Below are 19,486 nucleotides of genomic sequence, written 5' to 3'. Positions count from 1 at the left end.
GATCCCCTCGTCCAAATCATTGATAAAGATATTAAACAGAACGGGGCCCAACACCAAGCCCTGAGGAACACCACTTGTGACCCACCGCCGACTGGATTTCACCCCATTCACCAAAGCCCTCTGGGCTCGTCCATCTGGCCAGTTTTTCACCCAGCGAAGAGTGCACCCATCCAGGCTACGAGACGCCAGCTTCTCAAGGAGTATGCCGTGAGAGACAGTGTCAGAGGCCTTGCTGAAGTCAAGGAAGATAACATCCACAGCCTTTCCCTCATCCACTAGGTGGGTCACCCAGTCATAGAAGGAGATCAGGTTGGTCAAGCAGGACCTGCCTTTCGTAAACCCATGCTGGCTGGGCCTGATCCCCTACTTGTCCTGGACTTGCCACATGAGTGCTCTCAAGACAAACTGTTCCATCATCTTCCCCAGTACCACGGTCGGGTTGACAGGCCTGTAGTTCCCCGGATCCTCCCTCTGACCCTTCTTGTAAATGGGCGTCACACTGGCACAGGAGAGACAGGCCTGTACTGTGTGATGGTCAGTGTGTCCCATTGTGATAGCAGAAGCTTGGAGCTGGTGAGTTTTTGACCCCTGAGCATTGCCCGTGCGTCCAGGGATGCTGCAGTAGTAGAGGAGTTCCTGGTCCCTCCTGCCCAGCTCAGCATTGCCTGAAGACACCCAGGCTTGCCACCTTGTTAATGTTCTTTCCCAGCCTGGTCTCTTCTGTCCCAAGACCCTGTCCCTAGTGCCAGCTGCCGGCTCTGTAGCCGTGGGACCCTGGCAGGCTTTGCCCCTCCTGGGACAGTTGGTGCTGGAAGAGTTACCCCTTTTTTCCTGTGCTTAGCTCTGACAGCTGCTCCTGTGCTTTGACTCTTTGTACTGCTTGTTTCCTGCCTTTGGTTTTGTCCTGTGACCATCCCAGCTCCCATCCACCGGGAATGGCAGGTCCAGAGCTGCGGCCTTACTGCCCGGAGCATGCGGTGGTAATGTTTTGGGAAGCTCTCAGCCTGTACTTGTGGGTTGGTTTGTCAGCTGTGTGTTCCTGAGAGTGTTTTAGCTGGCTTTTGCCTGCCATCCCCAAGGGAAGAGCTGCTTACTAGCTGGGCTTCCCCAGCTGGGCTTTCCCAACATTTCCGACATGTCTCCACTCAGTGATGCTCCCAGGCAGGAGGAACCCCGACAGCAATGCGGAAGCTCAGGATGGCAGCAAGGGATGCCTTGCCGCTCCTGCATGCTGCTCCTGCTCGCTCCCAGCCCCAGGCGAAGGCGGCAGGCTGTGCTGCTGACACACCTGACCTTCCTCTTACCCCAGCAAAGCACGTGAGCCTGTATCAACCTGTTGAGCAGATGGGTGGCGAGACACCCGTCGGAGCCTTAAACACTGCTTTCCATCTGTGCATTATCATCGAATGATCATCGAATGGTTTGGGTTGGAAGGGAGCTTAAAGATCATCCAGTTCCAACCCCCCTGCCATGGGCAGGGACACCTTCTGCTAGACTGAGCTGCTCAAAGCCCCATCCAGCCTGGCCTTGAACACTGCCAGGGAGGGGACATCCACAGCTTCTCTGAGCACACAGCCCCACAAACCGGTGTGGGGTTTGCTAGCCCAGTGTTTGTGATCTGAATGTTGTACTGCCTGGCCCCAGAATTCCTCTGCTCCTGCTGCTGCTCCCCAGCTTGGCAGTGGACTGTGAGACCGATTGTTCCTGGTACTCTTGCTCCTGCTGCATCCCATGTGGTCTTCCCAGCAGCGGGAGAAATGACGCTCTGACGGCTAACCATGGAGCACCAGCCCTATACGCAGTGTTGTCTGTCTCTGCCAGGACTCCAGCCTAGCGGTAGGAGTGTTCATCTGGGAGGTGGAGAATGGGAAGGATGAAGATGTGGATGTCTCCATCATGTTCAGCCTGCAGAATGGCACAGGAACGAAGGAGGACGGGAGCGGAGGGCACTGGAATGAGCCCTTCGCCTATGAGAAGGACGGCGAGCGGGTTGCTGGAGTCCTGCTGCACCACTGCACACGCGTGAACCCCTTCACCCTCGCCATCTCCGCCAGAGAGAAGGTAAAGGGCTGGCACTGGTGGTGTGGCTCTTGCTGGTGGGCTTGCACAGCCCTGCTGAATGTGGGGGAGCTGCTGCCAGGCAGCTAGTGAAGGATGGGTGTACAATGGGCTGGGGTCAGCACCGGTCCTCAGCGCTTGCCTGACTGCTGGAGCAGGAGTGGGGACATGAATTCCCTGAGGGCATCCTCTCTGGGGGTGGGTGCCAGGAGAGGAGCTATGGGTAAAGCTTGCAGGACAGCGGGTGAGTAGGTTTAGAGTTAGCATTGCTGGGCAGCATGTGGGGAGTGAGTGTGGGCTTCCAGAGTTGTTGGGGGCAGGGGGCCTGCATCTGCCCCTCAAAACTACCAGCCCCTGATGAGGCTCTTCCCTTCCCCAGGCAGGCACGGGAGTCACCCACCTCACGGCATTCAATCCCACCGGATCGGGTAGAGAGGTGTGGCAGGACCTCCTGCAGGACGGCAGGCTGGATTCCCCCGCTCGTGAGTCCCTCCGTCCTCCATGGGATGGGCAGAGGGGAGCAGGAGGAATGGGTTGCCACGCTGGTTGTGGAGCACAAGGCACCCACGCAAGAGTGGATTTCCCTGCCTCTGGCCACCTCGGTGCCTTCGCAAAAAGCCCTTCGTGGCGCTGCGGCTCGTTCCCAGCTTTAGGCTGTATCCAAATTTCTCTTTGCTAGTCACGCTGTCATTGTTATGGTTCTCCAAAAGCTGTTCACACCAGTATGGGGCTGTTCTCAGCTATGTTAGTTATACATGCCACTATCTTTTTAGTCTGTGTAGGGTTGCACACTGAGTTGAGATTTCTGCTGAGTAGTCAGGGTGATAGCCAGCCACGTTCCCCAGGTTCCCATTGCCAGATCTGTGAGCTGGGCGCTGTCAGATTCATTCTAGTGGGTGTTTAGCAGTCCTTGGGTTTGGTGCTGCCATCACTTGCTGTCCTCTTGTTACTCTATCAGTTCCCTGCAGGTCAGTGGTGTTCCCTTGATACTTCTACATCATCCTCAGTTGTCTGCTCACTACCTTGGCAGAAGCCTTGAAGTAGCATGGTGTCTCCCAGCCCTTGCTGCTAATCTCTTATGGCGATAAAAAGTGACCATTTGCATTATGTCTCTGCCAGCTTTTGAACAAGGATGATCCTGACAAACTAGTGATGCTGGCACTGGGCCTTTGCAAGATTTCTTGAAGCTTAAATTATGTAAATAAAGCGTTTACATAAATATTTCCGGAAAACCAAGTTTCCTGCCTAGATGCACTCAGAGCTCACCGGGCTATTGGGATGTGGTTTTCCTTCATGAATACCAGCCATTATCATAGTTGGGATCTGTGCTTCTGTTCAAATTGTTGCTTTAATGAGTTTACGTGGAAAACATGTCAGAACCAGCATATAATTATCCAGCTGCCTCCGGGCTTTTCTTAAATATGGGCATAGTTCAAGCACCCTGCAAAAAGCTGGAGATGATGACTGTCACTAGAACTTCACAGTGTCTCTGAGTGCAACGCAGTTAGTCATGGGATGCCCTGTCCCTTCCACTCATGTCTGGTGGCTTTTCCTGCCTGATTTCTTCATCTGCTTTGATGACTTACTTTTTTAACCCCTCGCCCACAGCAGGTATTTTTTCCTGCTTGCAAAAAGCAGTTACTCATGTGCGGTAATGTCATCCCTTAAAACTCTGGGCATGTACCCTCCAGGTTGCAAGGAGGCTGGGGCATGCCCAAATAGTCTTGTCTGTCTTGGAGTGCATGGGAGCATCAGTTACCACCACCCCCACCTCCCCCCCCGTAGGGCTTCCTTGGTCACTTGTGAGTATTTTTTTTCTCCCAGCAGGTAAAAGCAGCCTGACAGAGAAGGGGGAGGTGACGGCAGCAGCGGTGCCTGCCCGGCGGCACAGGACGCTGGAGCTGGCCCTGGCTTGGGACATGCCCCGTGTTTACTTTGGCTCCAAGGAGAAGCTGCACCTTAGGTGGGTGGCTTGTCTCCAGTGGGCCTTGGCTCATGTCCCCGCAGCCCCCTTTTCCCTGCCTCCAGGCTTCAGTACCGCCTGGGGAGCCTTGTGCCACCCGCTCCCTGCAGCCGTGGCCCTGCCAGCTCATGGAGGGGACCCTCTCGCCAGCCCCTGCTCCTCAACACCTCTGCACTAGCAGTTGCATTATTAATCTGGTGTTCACTATAATCCAGCCCCTCTCCCACAGCCGAGTGGGCTTCCCAGGCTGAGCCCATGGCATACTCACCAAACCCCTGCTCGGCAGGCGGTACACTCGTTTTTTTGGTAGCGGAGGTGATGCTGCTCCTGCCCTGTCGCATCATGCCCTGACACACTATGAGGAGTGGGAGAGGAAGATTGAAGCGTGGCAGAAGCCCATCCTGGAGAACAGGTAGGGTAGGGGTGGGAGCACCTTCCCAGTGGCCTCCTGGGGCTGGTCAGAGCAGGAGCATCACCGCCTGGGCCACCGTGGTTGAGTTTCCCTCTTGCCCACAGCCAGCTGCCTTCCTGGTACAAGTCGGCCCTCTTCAATGAGCTGTACTTTGTGACGGATGGGGGGACCATCTGGGTGGAGCTGCCCCCGGACTGCCATGCCGAGGACCTGCAGGGGCCAGCGGGGGCTGGCCTCTCCCACCTCCTCCCTGTCCTGGGGGAGTATGGAAGGTTTGCTTATTTAGAAGGTAACTTGCAGGGACGTGATGGATGGTCCCAACTCAACCCCTTCCCATTGCTGTCACCAGGTGGTTTTAACCTGCCACGGGGATGTTCTTCACACCCTGATGGCTAGGGAGCAGCGCTGTTCCCAGGAAAACCCCTTGCAGGACCAAGCCCTGTAGGACATGTCACGAGACCTTTTTCAGACTCCTGGGTGCTATACATAGAGAATAAAAACCACTTCTAACGGGAGCCCTTGCCTGTGCCAGCAAAGAGCCTACCCTCCTGGGCTGTGTGGGAGGGAGGACCTGCCCCTACTTTGCCTTCCCCCTCACTGTCTCCCCGGTCCTTGCAGGCCAGGAGTACCGGATGTACAACACCTACGATGTCCACTTCTATGCCTCCTTTGCTCTCGTCATGCTGTGGCCCAAGCTGCAGATTAGCCTGCAGTATGACATTGGTGAGTGACCCAGGAGACCCTGGCTTGATGCCTGCTGCTGTCTTCGCCTAGAGAAGAGACGGAGGATCTGGGACAGCACCTGCCATAGAAATCTGTGCCATGGAGCCAGCATCCCCCTCCAGCTCCTCTGCTGGGCCCAGGACTTGCAAACCCCCCACATAGCCGCCTCTCAGCATCTCTCTGGCCAGCACTGGGATGCCTTCTTGCCACACTTGGGGTGCACGGCTGGCTCTGCCTGCCCTGGGAAGTCCCTGGTCTTACCATCTCTCCCTGTGCTCCTTGCAGAGGAGAAGCATGGAGCTGTTTGCAGACCCTGATGCTTTGGGTGGGCTTGGAGGCTGCTCGGCCTGGCCAGTGGTGGAGCACAGCCCTTTGCTGGGCTGTGGGAGGGCTGAGCCCACTGGGGTTCCCTCCCAGCCCTGGGTGCTGCCACCACCTTGCTTAAGGGGGTGGCGACAGTTGCATGTCCCCTGCTGAGGGGAGACTGGGAGCAGCCCCCTTTGCAGAGGGCTGTGATCTTGCAGCCGGAGCCCCAACGGGCAGCCTGGTGTGCTGGTGGCCCTGCCTGCGCTTGGAGCTTGCTGCTGCAGTGCCTGCTGCCTTTCTAATGCCTTTTGCTCTGTGTCCTCTCCAGCTGTCACAGTGGTGAACGAGGACGTCCAGCCCCGGCAGTACTTGATGTGTGGTCAGACAGCCCAGGTGAAGCTGAAGAATGTGGTGCCGCGTGACATTGGGGACCCAGGTGAGGTGATCTGGCCGGGCATGCTGGCAGGCAGAGGGGGTGAAGGTCTGCTCACATAACTTTCTCAGGGTAGTTAACTCCCGAGCTGTGGGAAAGAGGTATGATGCATGGAATACACTGTTTATTTTCTGGGAACGAAAAGCTTGGATGATTTGGGGTGGTGATGAGGACCACACTGCATGAAGCTTGCACAAGGGAGACAGAGGGAAGCTGAGCAGCAGCAGGAAGGCTGCTTTCACTAGAGGTGGCACAGGATGCAACATGTTATTTTAGTGCAGTTTAATCGCAGCACCCTTGGGACCTTGCTCCTGGGTAGGAGAGAGGACGTTCGTTGCTTGCTGCCCTGCTGCATCCGCTCTTTCCTTGCTTAGGTGATGAGCCGTGGCAGCGTGTCAATGCCTACCTGATGCATGACACAGCCGACTGGAAGGACCTCAACCTGAAGTTTGTGCTGCAGGTGTACCGGGACTACTACCTGACACGTGACTCCCTATACTTGCGGGACATGTGGCCAGTCTGCCAGGTACTGGGAGGAGATCAGACCATGGCACATCCCCCTTCCCCACTTGGGAGCCATGCGACATCCCAAGAGGATGGACTCTCCTGAGCAGAGTGTGAGGGGCTGCCAGCATACGGGGGCTGCGTGACCATCTCCTGCCTCTCTCGCAGGCTGTGATGGAGTCGGAGCTGAAGTTTGATATGGATAATGATGGGCTCATCGAAAATGGTGGCTTTGCTGACCAGACGTATGATGCGTGGGTGGTCAATGGAGCCAGGTGAGCAAGAGAGGCCGGTGGGGCCTGGAGATGGGTCTTGTGGGGTGGGAAGGTAACTCAGAGCCTGGACTGTGGTCCCCATCTGTTGTGGGAGCTCTGTGCAACCCATGGGGTGTCCCACGTTGCTGATGCTTCTCTCCTTTGGCTCCGACAGTGCCTACTGCGGTGGGCTGTGGCTGGCAGCTGTCTGCGTGATGTGCAAGATGGCAGAGGTTGTCCCGACCCAATATCGGGGAGGGTTGTTAAATGATCCCGAGAGCGAGATTACGACACAAATGAGGTCAAATGCTGTACAACCTTACAACTTTTATTCCCTACAACAACCAATAACTGCAATAGAACAGAGTGAGGAAGAAGGGAAAGAGACAGACCTAAGCAAGAGAACGGAAGAGAGGTAGCAAGACTAGTTACCACCACCACAAAGCCAGCAACGTCCTGCTGAGTCGGTTCCGACGCTGGTGTTGGAGGGTCGGGTTCTTCAGCTGCCAGTCAGGTGTCTGTCCTTCTAATCCAGATGTTACAGTCCTTCAGGCGTCTTCCAAGTCCAGGTTTTTTCACGCGCGCGAGAGGGGAGTACGCAGTTCTTTTTTATTGTTCCAGTCCCCACGATTTCTCAGAAAAGTCCACCCATTTCTTCAGAACTCATTATCCTGTGTGCCGCCCCCTGTTCCTCCATGGACGCATGCCCAGGTGCTCATGGTGGTTTTCTCACCTTGCTTGTGGGCAGGCACAGCTCGGCAGGCGCGGATGTGGTGGCTTCTTCGGGGACACCTTGTGCGTACTCCCCTACAGCAACAGGATGTCGAGGCAGCAGCGATGTCGAGTCAGCAAACCAACACAGTCTCTTACATCCACCCCGTGGCTTGACATTGCTGTCCTCGTGGTGGCGTAGAAAGTAAAGGGAGAGAGAGAGAAAGAGGGAAAAGGTGCATGCTACAACGATATAACCAAGTTAACAAATTTCCATAATAAAACAAAGACAAAAACCAAAGGTCAACATAAAATTATTTGGCTTTTTAAGGCTTATTCTATGTTATTACAATACTTCTACATTAGGCAACAATATGAATGACCAACGATATCATAACAATTATCTTATAACATTTCTAAATAGGTTAAACAACAACATCCAATAACCAACAACATCTACTTAACATCAACTTTTATTCTAAACTTAACTAACTCTACAATATTAAAACACATTTCAAGGTTACAGAGAGTCAATAAAAAAAAAACTACAGCCGTTCACACGAACAGCTACAAGGACAAAAGAGAAGTATTAAGAGAACTATTAAGATAACCGCCATTAAAGCAAAGGCTATATAATAAATTGGAATCAACACAAACACATATTCGTACTTCGTCATCTTGCCGGCGCTACGCCACAAAATGGTCCCAGCCCTAACAGCCCACGCAGTCTGTCGGTGTTGGAGTCCGCATGCGCCTAAAGTGCATGCGCCGCTTGGGCCTAAAAGCTTCTCTCCCAAATTAAACAAAAGTACGTAAACAACAATCCTATATAATAATAATAATTAACCACTATTCTACTTAAACACATATTAAGATAACAACAACAACAACAACAACATTATCTACTTAAACGTGTCCCTGGCCGGGCCTAGGAAGGTGTTCCTGGTCTTTCGGAACGGGGAGGGGGAGAAGGTGGTTGTCCACATGAGCAAGTACAATTACAAGATGGTTGACGCGGACCCTTACAAAACCAACACATGCATACCACAAGGAGAAATGTAGCAAAGGCCAACAAAACAACTGCCACAAAATTCCAAAACCACCGGGGACACTTACAAAACCAAGACATACATATAGCAACAGCTAACAAACCAAGTGTCACAAAGTTAACTACAAGAAAAGTATACATTTTGGTTAACTACAGAGCCAAAAAATGGTGGTCTGACCAACCTGAGTGCGAGGGGGTGTTTATGCAGTTCCGCGCCCCAGCCCAGAGTGCATGTGCCTAAATGTATTGGTTTTGTCTGGCAAGGTTTTGGTCGCGGGGGGGGTTACAGGGGTGGCTTCTGTAAGAAGCTGCTGGAAGCTTCCCCTGTGTTCGAGAGAGCGAGCCCATACCAGCTGGCTCTAAGACGGACCCGCCGCTGGCCAAGGCCGAGCCAATGAGTGATAGTGGTAACGCCTCTGTGATAACATTTTTAAGAAGGAAAAAAAGTTGGGACGGAGAGAAACAGCCGCCGGAGTGAGGAGTGAGAACATGTAAGAGAAACAAGCCTGCGGACACCAAGGTCAGTGAAGAAGGAGGGGGAGGAGATGCTCCAGGCGCCAGAGCGAAGATTCCCCTGCAGCCCGTGGTGAAGACCCTGGTGAGGCAGGCTGACCCCCTGCAGTCCAGGGAGGTCCACGGTGGAGCAGATCTCCACCTGCAGCCCGTGGAGGACCCCACGCCGGAGCAGGTGGGTTCCCGAAGGAGGCTGTGACCCCGTGGGAACCCCGCGCTGGAGCAGGTTCCTGGCAGGACCTGCGGATCTGTGGAGAGAGGAGCCCACGGAGCAGGTTTTCTGGCAGGACTTGTGAGCCCGTGGGGGACCCGCGCTGGAGCAGTGTGCTCCTGAAGGACTGCACACCGTGGAATGGACCCATGCTGGAGCAGTTCGTGAAGAACTGCAGCCCGTGGGAATGGCCCACGTTGGAGGAGTTCGTGGAGGACTGTCTCCCGTGGGTGGGACCCCACGCTGGAGCAGGGGAAGAGTGTGATCAGCCCTCGTCCTGAGGAGGTGAAGCGGCAGAAAATAACGTGTGATGACCATAAACCCCCTCCCTGTCCCCCTGTGCCGCTGGGGGGGCTTGGTGGTGAAATCCGGGAGTGTAGTTGTGCCCAGGAAGAAGGGAGGGGTGGTGGGAAGGTGTTCTGAGATTTCGTTTTATTTCTCATTACCTTGCTCTGGTTGATTTGTAATAAATTGAGTTAATTTTCCCAAACTGAGTCTGTTTTGCCCGTGATGGTAATAGTGAATGATCTCTCCTGTCCTTGTCTCGACCCGCAAGCCTTTTGTTATATTTTCTCTCCCCTGTCCAGCTGAGGATGGGGGAGTGATAGAATGGCTTCGGTGGGCACCTGGTGTTCAGCCAGGGTTAACCCATCACACTAAACAATTGATACAGTCGCACGCTTTGACTGGCGAATGACAGGAATCTGTTTTACACCGTCGAGCAAAGCAACAGATACAAATTGCATATTCGATACGACATGTTGGATTAGCTGAATAAACCAAGGAATAGCACATGGCACAAACATCAAAGCGGCAAATGCACACAACAGGTAAAACAGAAGCCGTTTTACCCATGGTGCTCCAGGTAACCAAGACCATAGATCACCGTCCCAAACATTCCATGTTTGAATGGGGACATGGGTTAGTTTCTAACAAAACAGATTCGTTATACTTATAGGAACCCTATGGGATAAGGAGAGGTGGGGGAATTGGCTTCCCTTCACCTTCATAGGTAAATCTCCAACATAACATAATTAGAAATAACATCGTGTCTGCTTCTCTTCTTCTGTGGGTACGTCTGTGTCGCTTGCTTCTTCCTGAAAGTTAAACAAGAACAACTTTGCTTCTCGGGTTAGTATGAATCTTTTCAATTTTTCCACAGGCATCTTTTGCCTCTCTCAAATGCAGGGGTTTACCCTCGGGCTTGTGCTTCACAACAGAGGTCTTCGACTCCTGAATGTTTCCGTTTTACGTGTAGCCATTCCAACAGGCATTCCCAATTTTCCACTGTCTGGGTGCTTTGTAGGAGAGCTAGCCGGGCCAGCTCATCCACTTTAGCATTCCATTGGCTCACCGGGGCATCATCTGGTTGGTGAGATGCTACCCATGCTACTGCAAATTTCCTTTGTCTGGCAATGGTAAGAACATCTTGCCATTTTTCCTTTTGCCACACAGGTATCCTATTGACCTCCCACCCGTTTTGTTCTCAGAATGGAAGCCACTCAGTGCAGTCCTTAAACACAGCATAAGAATCAGTATAGATATAGAGGAAGCAGATTGAGCCTCGTGCTGGAAGACGCTCCACACAGCAATTAGTTCTCCTACTTGTGCACTACCTATCCCTTCGGTAATGATCTGTTCCTCGGTATCTACTCGAAGTGCCACAGCTCGATATTTCCAAATTTTTCCCTCTCGCTTCGACGAGGCATCCATGAACCAGACATTTTGCAATTGTCCAGAAAACGGAGGAGCTACTTCTATTACAGGCAAAAGCTCGGAGGCGTCTCTATCTGGGTTCACCTCGTCTTGTATATTTAACACTTTGGCGGCTCCTTCTGATACGGAGAAGGTTTCACAGTAGTGTTCTGTCTGTGCATACCACTCTCGCACAGAGGCTCTCTGGGCCACCCCGTCGGGGGGTGGAGTTCCTGCCAAAACTGCTTTGATCACTTTAAATGGACCTCTGAGCACTATCGATTGTTGCCGGGTGGTCCGTTCGGCTTCTCTCAGAGCTAAACTAACTACAAATAGACCCTTTTCCCAAGTTGTAGACCTTTTTTCAGCATCTTTAAAGCTACGAGAATAAAACCCAATGGGCTGAACAGGTCCCTCTGGACCCTTTTGAATGGGACCAAGGGCCTGATAGGCATTCACTTCAAATACCAACAACTGTAAAGCTTTGTCATGGACCTGAGTCCATTCCCACTGAGCTCTCTTTCCCAACAAGTCATACAGGGGTCTAGCAGTAATTGAGAGGTCAGGAATGCGTTTCCTCCAAAACACAAGCAATCCTAGTGCATGCTTGAAGTCTTTCTTTGACTCTGGCATCTGGATCTGATCGAGAGAGGAAAGGGTATCCGGTGGAATACACGTCATGTCTCCCTTCCACCAGATTCCTAAAAATTTTACCTCGCTTGAAGGGGTTTGGATTTTCTCAGGTGGAATTGTCAACCCTATACTTTCCAAATGGGTGATGATGTCGTTCGGGGTTTCTCTAACTGCTTCTACCTGCTTTCCTCCTATGAGCACATCATCTATATACTGATAGATCTTTACCTCTGCTTTTATGGGAGTTGTTTCCAACTCTCACGCTAGAGCATGGTGAGCCAGCGTGAGGGAGTGCTTGTATCCTTGGGGCAGTCATGTAAAGGTGTACTGTTGTCCTTCCCAGGTGAAGGCGAAGCAATCCTGGTCCTCAGGTTGTAAAGGGACCATAAAAAACATATCCTTAACATCGATCACTGCCATGACAGGGTGGGATTGTTCCTGAATGGCAGCAATCAATTCACCAATGTTTGGTACAGCAGCTGTTAGTGGACCTGTGTTGGCATTGAGCCTCCTGTAATCTACCGTCAATCTCCATTTGCCATTTGGTTTTCGGACTGGCCATACTGGGGAGTTGAAGGGGGAGTGAGTAGGAACTACAACCCCTTGTTTCTTTAAATCCTCCAGAACTGGCGTAATTCCTTCTCTTGCTCCTAGAGGCACTGGATAGGGTTTAACATTTGTCAGCTTGGAAGGGGGAAGGGTAGGTGCTGCTTGCAATAGACGCACCTCCAGGCTGGATGTTTCGGCTAACTGCCTAATCTGAGGGACACCAAAAGACCATGAGTTTCCCTGGGTGTCCCGCCACTGTCTACCCTTCAAAACATCTATACCTAAAAGGTTCATCTGGAAAGATCCTACGGCCACCATGGTATTGACCGGGTTTTCTTCCCCTGGCAACCATAGGGTTGCCGGAGTCATGGGCATGGATTGGGTTTTCCCAAAAGCATTTAAGACAATCAGATTTTTAGATGGGGCCGAAATCCCGCATTGTTCTGCTTTAGTCCGCCTTAGCGCAGGAATTTGTGCCCCAGTATCAATTAAAAAGGTCACCGGTCTTTTCTTTGGTCCTACAGCAATAGTAATCAGTAAATCTCCTTTTGTATTGCAGGTGAGTTGTCTAACAAACATCCACCCTCCGCCTCCCCCCTCGCCTTCAGGGGGTGGAAGATCTAGTTTCCTGCCACCTTCTCCTCCTTAGTCGACTCGTCCTCCAGGCTTATCAAGGGTGGGGCACTAGGGGTTGGTTTGGAAATGGCCTTTTGCCCTGACCAATTCTGCACAAGCTCCTCCAGTCTTTGGGTCGAGAGCCCATCCATCAAGTCCCAGGGAACACCTTTTGAACCCCTAGTTGCCATAGTCCCTGTCGACTTAGGGGCCTCTCTCTTCCAGGGGCTAATAGCCGCCCACTAAGTCGCCGTACGATCTTGTTTTCAGTCCTTTGAGACGATCCACCAACAGGGCCGTATTTTCTCTCCAAGTTAATCAATTCCTGAGCTACCTCTCCCCATGCCCCTGGCCATCGAAGGTCAGGGGACATTCTCCCCTCCAGAACGGACATAGTCCTTTCTCCATTGGGGGTGTTTAGAATTCTCCCTTGCAATTGGATCCCAATTGGTCTCAGAGAGTCAGGAAGCCCCCATATCAGAATAGTCATCCTCTCTGGGTCCACAGGCAGCATTATCGGGGAGCCCTGATGGGGCTTGAGCTCCCGGTCATACATCATCCTGATACATGCCGCCTTTTGCACACTTTCTAGCAGCTGATCCACCGTATCGGTTATGGCAAGGGGATCTCCCCGTTCCATAGGGTTCAGCCCTCCAGCCCAGTACGCAGCTCTCTGAGTCAATGACCATGGGGCCCGGTGATCACCAGTTGTTAGAAACACACCTGGACCCCAATATTCTTCTGCTTCTTTCTCTGACAACAAGATTCCATCTCCTCCTGACAAAGACACTCTCCACACGTACTCCGTCTCAGATTCCTTTGCCATCCTTGAAAAACCTTTTCTCAATTTTGCTAATTCAGTTGCTGTATATGGGGCTTCTTTAGTGATAACCTGAGGATGGTCGTCGCTACTGTCCTCATACACATACTCGGTTTTAATCACTGGACGCACGTCGCGGGGGGGCTCTCTACGGTCTCTTTTGCCCTTTGCAAATCCCTCTGAGGATAGATTTGCTGTGTCCTTTTCTCCACAGGAGGCGTGTCTACCTCCGTCTCTCTCGAAAGTTGATTCTTTAATTCTCTTTTTAAAACCCTAACAAGTTTCCTTTCCTCCTCCAACAACTGTTTACTTTCTTGCAGTTGCTTCTGCAGGCTTCTGATCATGTCACTTTGACCAGACTTCTGCTTCCTCTCTTCCATCGCGGCTGCCAGACTCACTCCCAGCACTGCACAAATTATTGCTTTTCCCTTCCCTTTTTTAACCTTAGCTTCCTTCTGCAAGATTCTTATCCGATCCACCACACTCTGTGGTTGAAACCAGTGGTTTTTCACCCCGTCTTGTCCCTGGACTGAGGGGCAAGATCGGTAGTCCTCTAAAAGATCATATAGTTTCTCTATTCCTTCAACCCGTGAGGGTGCAGAATCACAAACACCAACAGTTTCCCGAGCATCCATTTTTCTCTAACACAAATTATGGGGTCTGCGTTCTGAGAGGGTCTCTCTCAGAAGGACACACTGTACACTTACAAATCAACACAACTAGAAGGGGGTAACGTCTTGAGAGGGTCTCACAATAGTTCCGAATTCCCCCCTTCTCCCTCTCAAGAGCACAACCTTCAACGTCACACGCTAACTTGAAGGAGGATTACGTCCTGAGAGGGCCACGCGTGAATATACTAGTTCCCCCTTCTCACTCTCAGGAGCCAGACTGCACATTAACCCAAAAGTTCCACAACAAAGTAGTGCAGCACTCTCATCTCTGGGGATCCTGTCCGTGACGCCAATTTAAAAATGTCCCGATCCAATACCGGGGAAGGTTGTTCAATGAACCCGAGAGCGAGATTAAGACACAAACGAGGTCAGATGCTGTACAACCTTACAAATTTTATTCTCTATAACAACCAATAACTGCGATAGAACAGAGGGAGGAAAAAGAAAAAGAGACAGACCTAAGCAAGAGAACGGAAGAGAGGTAGCAAGACTAGTTAACCACCACCACGAAGCCAGCAGCGTCCCGCTGAGTTGGTTCCAACGACAGTGATGGAGGGTCAGGTTCTTCTGCTGCTGCCAGCCAGGTGTCTTCCCTTCAGATCCAGATGTTACAGTCCTTCAGATGTTTTCCAAGTCCGGGTTTCTTCAGCCGAGAGGGGAGTACGCAGTTCTTTTTTATTGTTCCAGTCCCCTCTGTTTCTCTGAAAAGTCCACCCATTTCCACAGAACTCATTATCCTGTGTGCCGCCCCCTGTTCCTCCATGGATGCATGCCCAGGTGCTCATGGTGGTTTTCTCACCTTGCTTGTGGGCAAGCACAGCTCAGCAGGCATCATGTGGTGGCTTCTTCAGGGACATCTTGTGTGTAGTCCCCTACAAAAACAGGATGTTGAGTCAGCAAATCAACAGAGTCTCTTACAGATGTGTAGGCAAGGAGGTGCAGTTCCAGCTGGTGCTTCTGGAAATATTTGCCTGCAGCCACCTCTCATACAGGTGGGAACTGCAAATTTGCATAATGCCCTGGCCAGAGCTGCTACCCACAGATCTGGCAGCAATAAAAAGGCAAGAGACCAGGCACATCAGCAGAGCCCTGCAAGGAGGACATCCCTGTGTACACCTGCTCTCTGCCTGCTGTCGAGATGGTGCAAGTGACTCCACTCCTCCTGATACTCGGCATGGTGCTGGTGGCTCCTGGCTACTCTGCAAAAAAGGTAATGGCAGGGCTGGGATCCACGGGGCAGGGTGGGAAGGGTTGCCTACGCCTGCCACCATGCCCGCACTTGGGCTGTGCTGCAGCACCAACTCTGAGTCCCCTCTGCTCTAGTGTGTGCTGACTGGGCGCTGGATGAATGAACTGGGCTCCAACATGACCATCATGCCCGTGAATGGAAAAGGCGAATTCTGGGGCTTCTACCATACGGCCGTGACAGCCACCACGAACAAGATCCAGGTGTCACTCCTCCGGGGATCCCAGCACCGCCCGAACCAGCAGAGGCATCCCACCTTCGGCTTCACTGTCAAATGGAGCTTTTCAGGTACTTCTCCTTTCCCAGCCTCCCTGCAGTGTCCCCAGAGCTCCCCTGCCCTCCACTGTGATGTCCCCAGACCTCCCCTGCCCTCCCTGTGATGTCCCTGATGTTCTTCTGCCCTTCCCTGCAGGGTCGTTGTTGATCCCCTGCCTTCCCCTGTGGTGTCCCAAATGCTCTCCCATCCTCTGTGGTGTCCCTCATGCCCCCCATCCTTGACCCCAGAGCTCCTTGGCTGGTGTCACCTCGCAGTACCAGGGTGCAGAGGTTGTGCTGGGGGCTGAAGCCCGCTGCTGTCTGCCCATCTCCAGATGAGACCCCAAGCCCCCTGTTGCCTTCTGCCTCCTTTCCCCATCACTACTGTCCCCAGAGGGCAGGGACAGCCCAGGTCTACTGTCCCCCTGTGCTGGGGCAAGCTGCAGGGCTATGGGTTGGCACTGACTGGCTTTTTCGGTAACGTGACCACTCTCCCCTCCATCTCCTACCCCATCCCTGCAGACTCTGTCACCGTCTTCACCGGCCAGTGCTTTGTGGATGAGAAGGGAAATGAGATTTTGAAGACCATGTGGCTCCTGCGGTCACATGTGGACAACATCAAGGACGATTGGAAGGCCACCAGGTGAGCCCCCCATTCCTGCCCTGCGCAGGTCCCCTGAGCATCCCCAGAGGGGTTCGGGACTCTCCCACCCCGTGGTGCTCAGCGTCTGGCAGAGCTGCTGCCAGTGCGGGGGTGGTTGAGGATGGGGTGCTTGTGCACGGCCGCCCTGCGGGTCCCTCGGAGGTGCAAATGCTGGGGGAGGAAGCAGGGGGGCAGGAACGGGCAGGCGTTTGGCACAGCAAGGCTGCGTTTCTCACTCTTACATCTCCTCCCTTTGTGTCCCCACAGGGTCGGCACCAACGTCTTCACCCGCCTGCGCCCCCGGCAGGAGTGTAGCTGGGAGCAAGGGGATTCCCAGGCCAGTGACGACGACGACGACTCTGCATCCTGCTCCTTCTGCTCCGCCGACTGCTGCTTTCAATAAAGCTTTGCAGCAAACACTCACCCGTCTCCTGTCGTGTTGCGCCTCAGCGCCCATGTTCCCCTGTGTGTCCCCCACGGCATCTCATGCCCTCTCCGGGCTCCATCCCCGAGGCCCGGTGCCTGTCCCCCACCATGACCCCTGCCATGGCCTGGGCTCCTCCGTCGCAGCCCCAGTTTGCCCCACTGTGCTCCCTCGGGACCTCCGCCTTGCCCGGAGGAGCAGGACCCCACTCAGTCTGGCGTGGTGGCTAGTGGCCCGTCTCCCACCAGGGTGACCCTTGGCAGGAGGCCCAGCACGGGCGGCCACTGCCTGTCCGCGGGCCCCTCCACCATAAAAGGGGCCGAGCGGGCAAGGGGCAGCAGCGCAGGCAGAGCCCGGGCACCGCACACGGCCACCGCCGCTGCCGCCACGGGGAGCTTCGGCCGCTGCCTCCCGCTCACCCTGGCCCTGCTCAGCCCCTGTGCCACTGCTGGCAGGAAGGTGTCGAGGATTTCTTGGCTGGGCGAGGGCATGCGAGCAATCCAGCCGTTAGGTGGGAACGAGGCATAAGTTGACAAAGTGCAGGAGCAGACAAGGACGCTGTGCCCTTGTACGCTGGGAGAAAGGAAGATAAGAAGAGCCTGACAAGCAACTCCTGGATGCCGAAGAATGAGACAAGTAACTGCTGGACACCTCGTGAAGAAGCTTGCACAGCCAATGGAGGATAAGGTAGTGTCGCGTGAACCGGGGTATTGGACCAATTAGAGTATTGTACAAGGCGCGTGCACAAGCACATAAGGTATAGAACTGTGCTAAAAGTTGTAGTAAATGGGCTTCACTTGATCACATTGGTCTGTGCGTGATTTCCCCTGTGGATCCTCCGCAACATTTGGCGCCCGAACAGGGACCCTCAGATCAGCACTTTATCGTCTCTATGGGAATTTCTGGTGCAGCTGAACCGACGAGGAAGCGGAGGAGCCGGCCGAGAGTGTTCCTGCTGCCCCGGCAGGACGGCAGAAGCTTCAGCCACGCTGGGAAGCACGACGTGAGCTTCAGCTGAGCTGGGACGCGCCTAAGTGTGAATCTCGCCCTGAGCTGGGAAAACGAGGAGACGCGCGGAAGCTTGAATCTCGCCCTGATTAGGTGAGCGGTCGGAGAAGGAGATGGGGTTGGACAAAAGGCAGGAAGCAGTCCTAAAGCTCCTTCGTAATTTTCTCTCTGAGAGAGGACTGAAATTCGATAGTTCTGTGTTAAAGGGGTTACTTTTATGGGCCTGGGAGAAGGAACTTCTCCCGAATGTAAATGTCGCATTTGAAGAAGCGACCTGGGATAATATAGGCAAGGCACTGTGGGACGCTGCTAACTGCAAGGGGGGTAAGGTGAAGGAGATGAAAAAATACGCAGCGCTCGGGAAAGTAATGCCAGACATGCTGGAGGCGATGAGGGCGGACCGGGAGGCAGCCGCCGCTGCCCGCGCGGCCGTGACCCCTCTGCTGCCTCCACGGCTGCCGCGTCAGCCTACCCCGCTGGAGTTGGGGGGACATTCTCTACACAGCTATCTCCACCCCCCGACATCCATTTCTGTTAACGCTGAGACGCCTGCACAGGCGCAGCCTTTGCCTATACCCAGCCAGGCCGTTGGCGCCGAAAAAATTCCCCCGTCTGTTACTCCACAAGAAAGAGGGGAATTAGGGGGGGCCGACTGTCGCCCGACAGATCCGAACCCGACAGACTCGGGGGTGACCAATGCGGATAAACAGGTTGCGGGGGTGAGGGAACCATCTCCATCGGGTAGTGCGATGGAAGAGCTCCTAAGGGAGGTGGTGAGCCAATTACAAAAACGGACAGTACGGTCGGAAGATCTCCCAAGGGAGGTGGTGCACCAATTACAAAAAATGGCAGCACGGTCGGGAGAGCCAGAAGTGAGGGAGAAAGGATCCTCCCGAAAGGATGAACCGAGAAGGCAAGAGCATGAGGATTCTGGCCGTGTACCAGTCCCGCTCCCTCCCCCGCCTTCTCGCCACCCCCTCCGCCCCCTCCCTCCTCCCCTCCCTCTCCGCCCCCCCCCTCCGCCCGTTTGCCCCGGCGCGTGTCAGCCGGCCATGGAGCGCCTGCCGCCCGCCGCGGCCGCGGCCGGACCCCGGGCAGAACCGTCCGCGCCCCCGCCCCCGCCCGTTCATCCATCCCGCCTCTCGGGACCGGAGACGGTGACACCAGCCGCGCCCGCGGTAGACGCGGAGCCGCTTGTAATAGCCGCTGCAGAAGAAAGGCAGAGACGCTGGAGGGGTGTAATAAAAGATGCCGTTACAGAAGGGACTATGCTCCAAGCATTCCCAGTTATTGCATCAAATGGACAGAAAAAATGGGAGGCGTTTGACTGGAAGGTCATTGAGAGATTAAGGAATGCTGTGAGCCAGTACGGAATCAAATCTGCGTTAACTCACCAAATACTGCACTTCATTTTTCTGCTGATACGCTGATACCTCAAGATATTAAACAGCTAGCACAGTTGGTTTTGACACCCACCCAAATGTCAGTGTTTTTCCGGCAGTGGGAGACGTTCTGTGATAGGGAACAAGCAACACCACGACAACAAACAGATCCCTTATGGGGAGTAACCACGCAGATGCTGAAGGGTACTGGACCCTTCGCATCAGGGAACGCTCAGTTACGGTGTGTCCCTGAGGTTCGTCATCTGTCACAGATCTTGGCGTATCAAGCTTTTCTTACCATACCAGACAACATGCGCAGCCGTGCTTTCACCCAGGTGAAACAGGAGTATAACGAACCTTTTGCACAGCTTATTAATAGACTGCATAGGGCAATCTATGACCACCCTGA

General features: G+C 53.6%; 3 protein-coding genes across 3 annotated transcripts; 2 read left to right on the top strand and 1 right to left on the bottom strand.

The window, feature by feature from the left end:
• The first annotated feature begins 935 nt into the window (after positions 1-935).
• Positions 936-7,541, top strand: LOC126036249 (non-lysosomal glucosylceramidase-like). The gene is made up of 12 exons (XM_049795779.1): positions 936-980; positions 1,822-2,061; positions 2,438-2,540; positions 3,886-4,021; positions 4,308-4,433; positions 4,538-4,722; positions 5,052-5,156; positions 5,791-5,898; positions 6,270-6,421; positions 6,568-6,674; positions 6,829-6,886; positions 7,467-7,541. The coding sequence occupies exons 1-12, from the start codon at positions 936-938 to the stop codon at positions 7,539-7,541; spliced, it is 1,440 nt and encodes a 479-aa protein (XP_049651736.1).
• Positions 7,542-12,178: 4,637 nt separating this feature from the next.
• On the bottom strand, positions 12,179-14,068 carry LOC126036565 (uncharacterized). The gene is given in 3 exon segments (XM_049796504.1): positions 12,179-12,806; positions 12,809-13,594; positions 13,597-14,068. Coding segments are annotated over 3 exon segments (1,191 nt in total). The 5' UTR covers positions 13,829-14,068; the 3' UTR covers positions 12,179-12,633.
• A 1,120-nt stretch (positions 14,069-15,188) lies between these two features.
• On the top strand, positions 15,189-16,666 carry LOC126036575 (avidin-like). The gene is made up of 4 exons (XM_049796514.1): positions 15,189-15,329; positions 15,443-15,653; positions 16,143-16,263; positions 16,531-16,666. Exons 1-4 carry the CDS (start codon positions 15,258-15,260, stop codon positions 16,664-16,666), a joined length of 540 nt encoding a protein of 179 aa, XP_049652471.1. The 5' UTR covers positions 15,189-15,257.
• Positions 16,667-19,486: the final 2,820 nt, after the last annotated feature.

The sequence above is a fragment of the Accipiter gentilis genome, chromosome Z (assembly GCF_929443795.1).
Source record: "Accipiter gentilis chromosome Z, bAccGen1.1, whole genome shotgun sequence".
Lineage (NCBI taxonomy): Eukaryota > Metazoa > Chordata > Aves > Accipitriformes > Accipitridae > Astur > Astur gentilis.
Note: the sequence above shows the minus strand (reverse complement) of the source record. Positions and strands in the feature narration are given on the sequence as shown.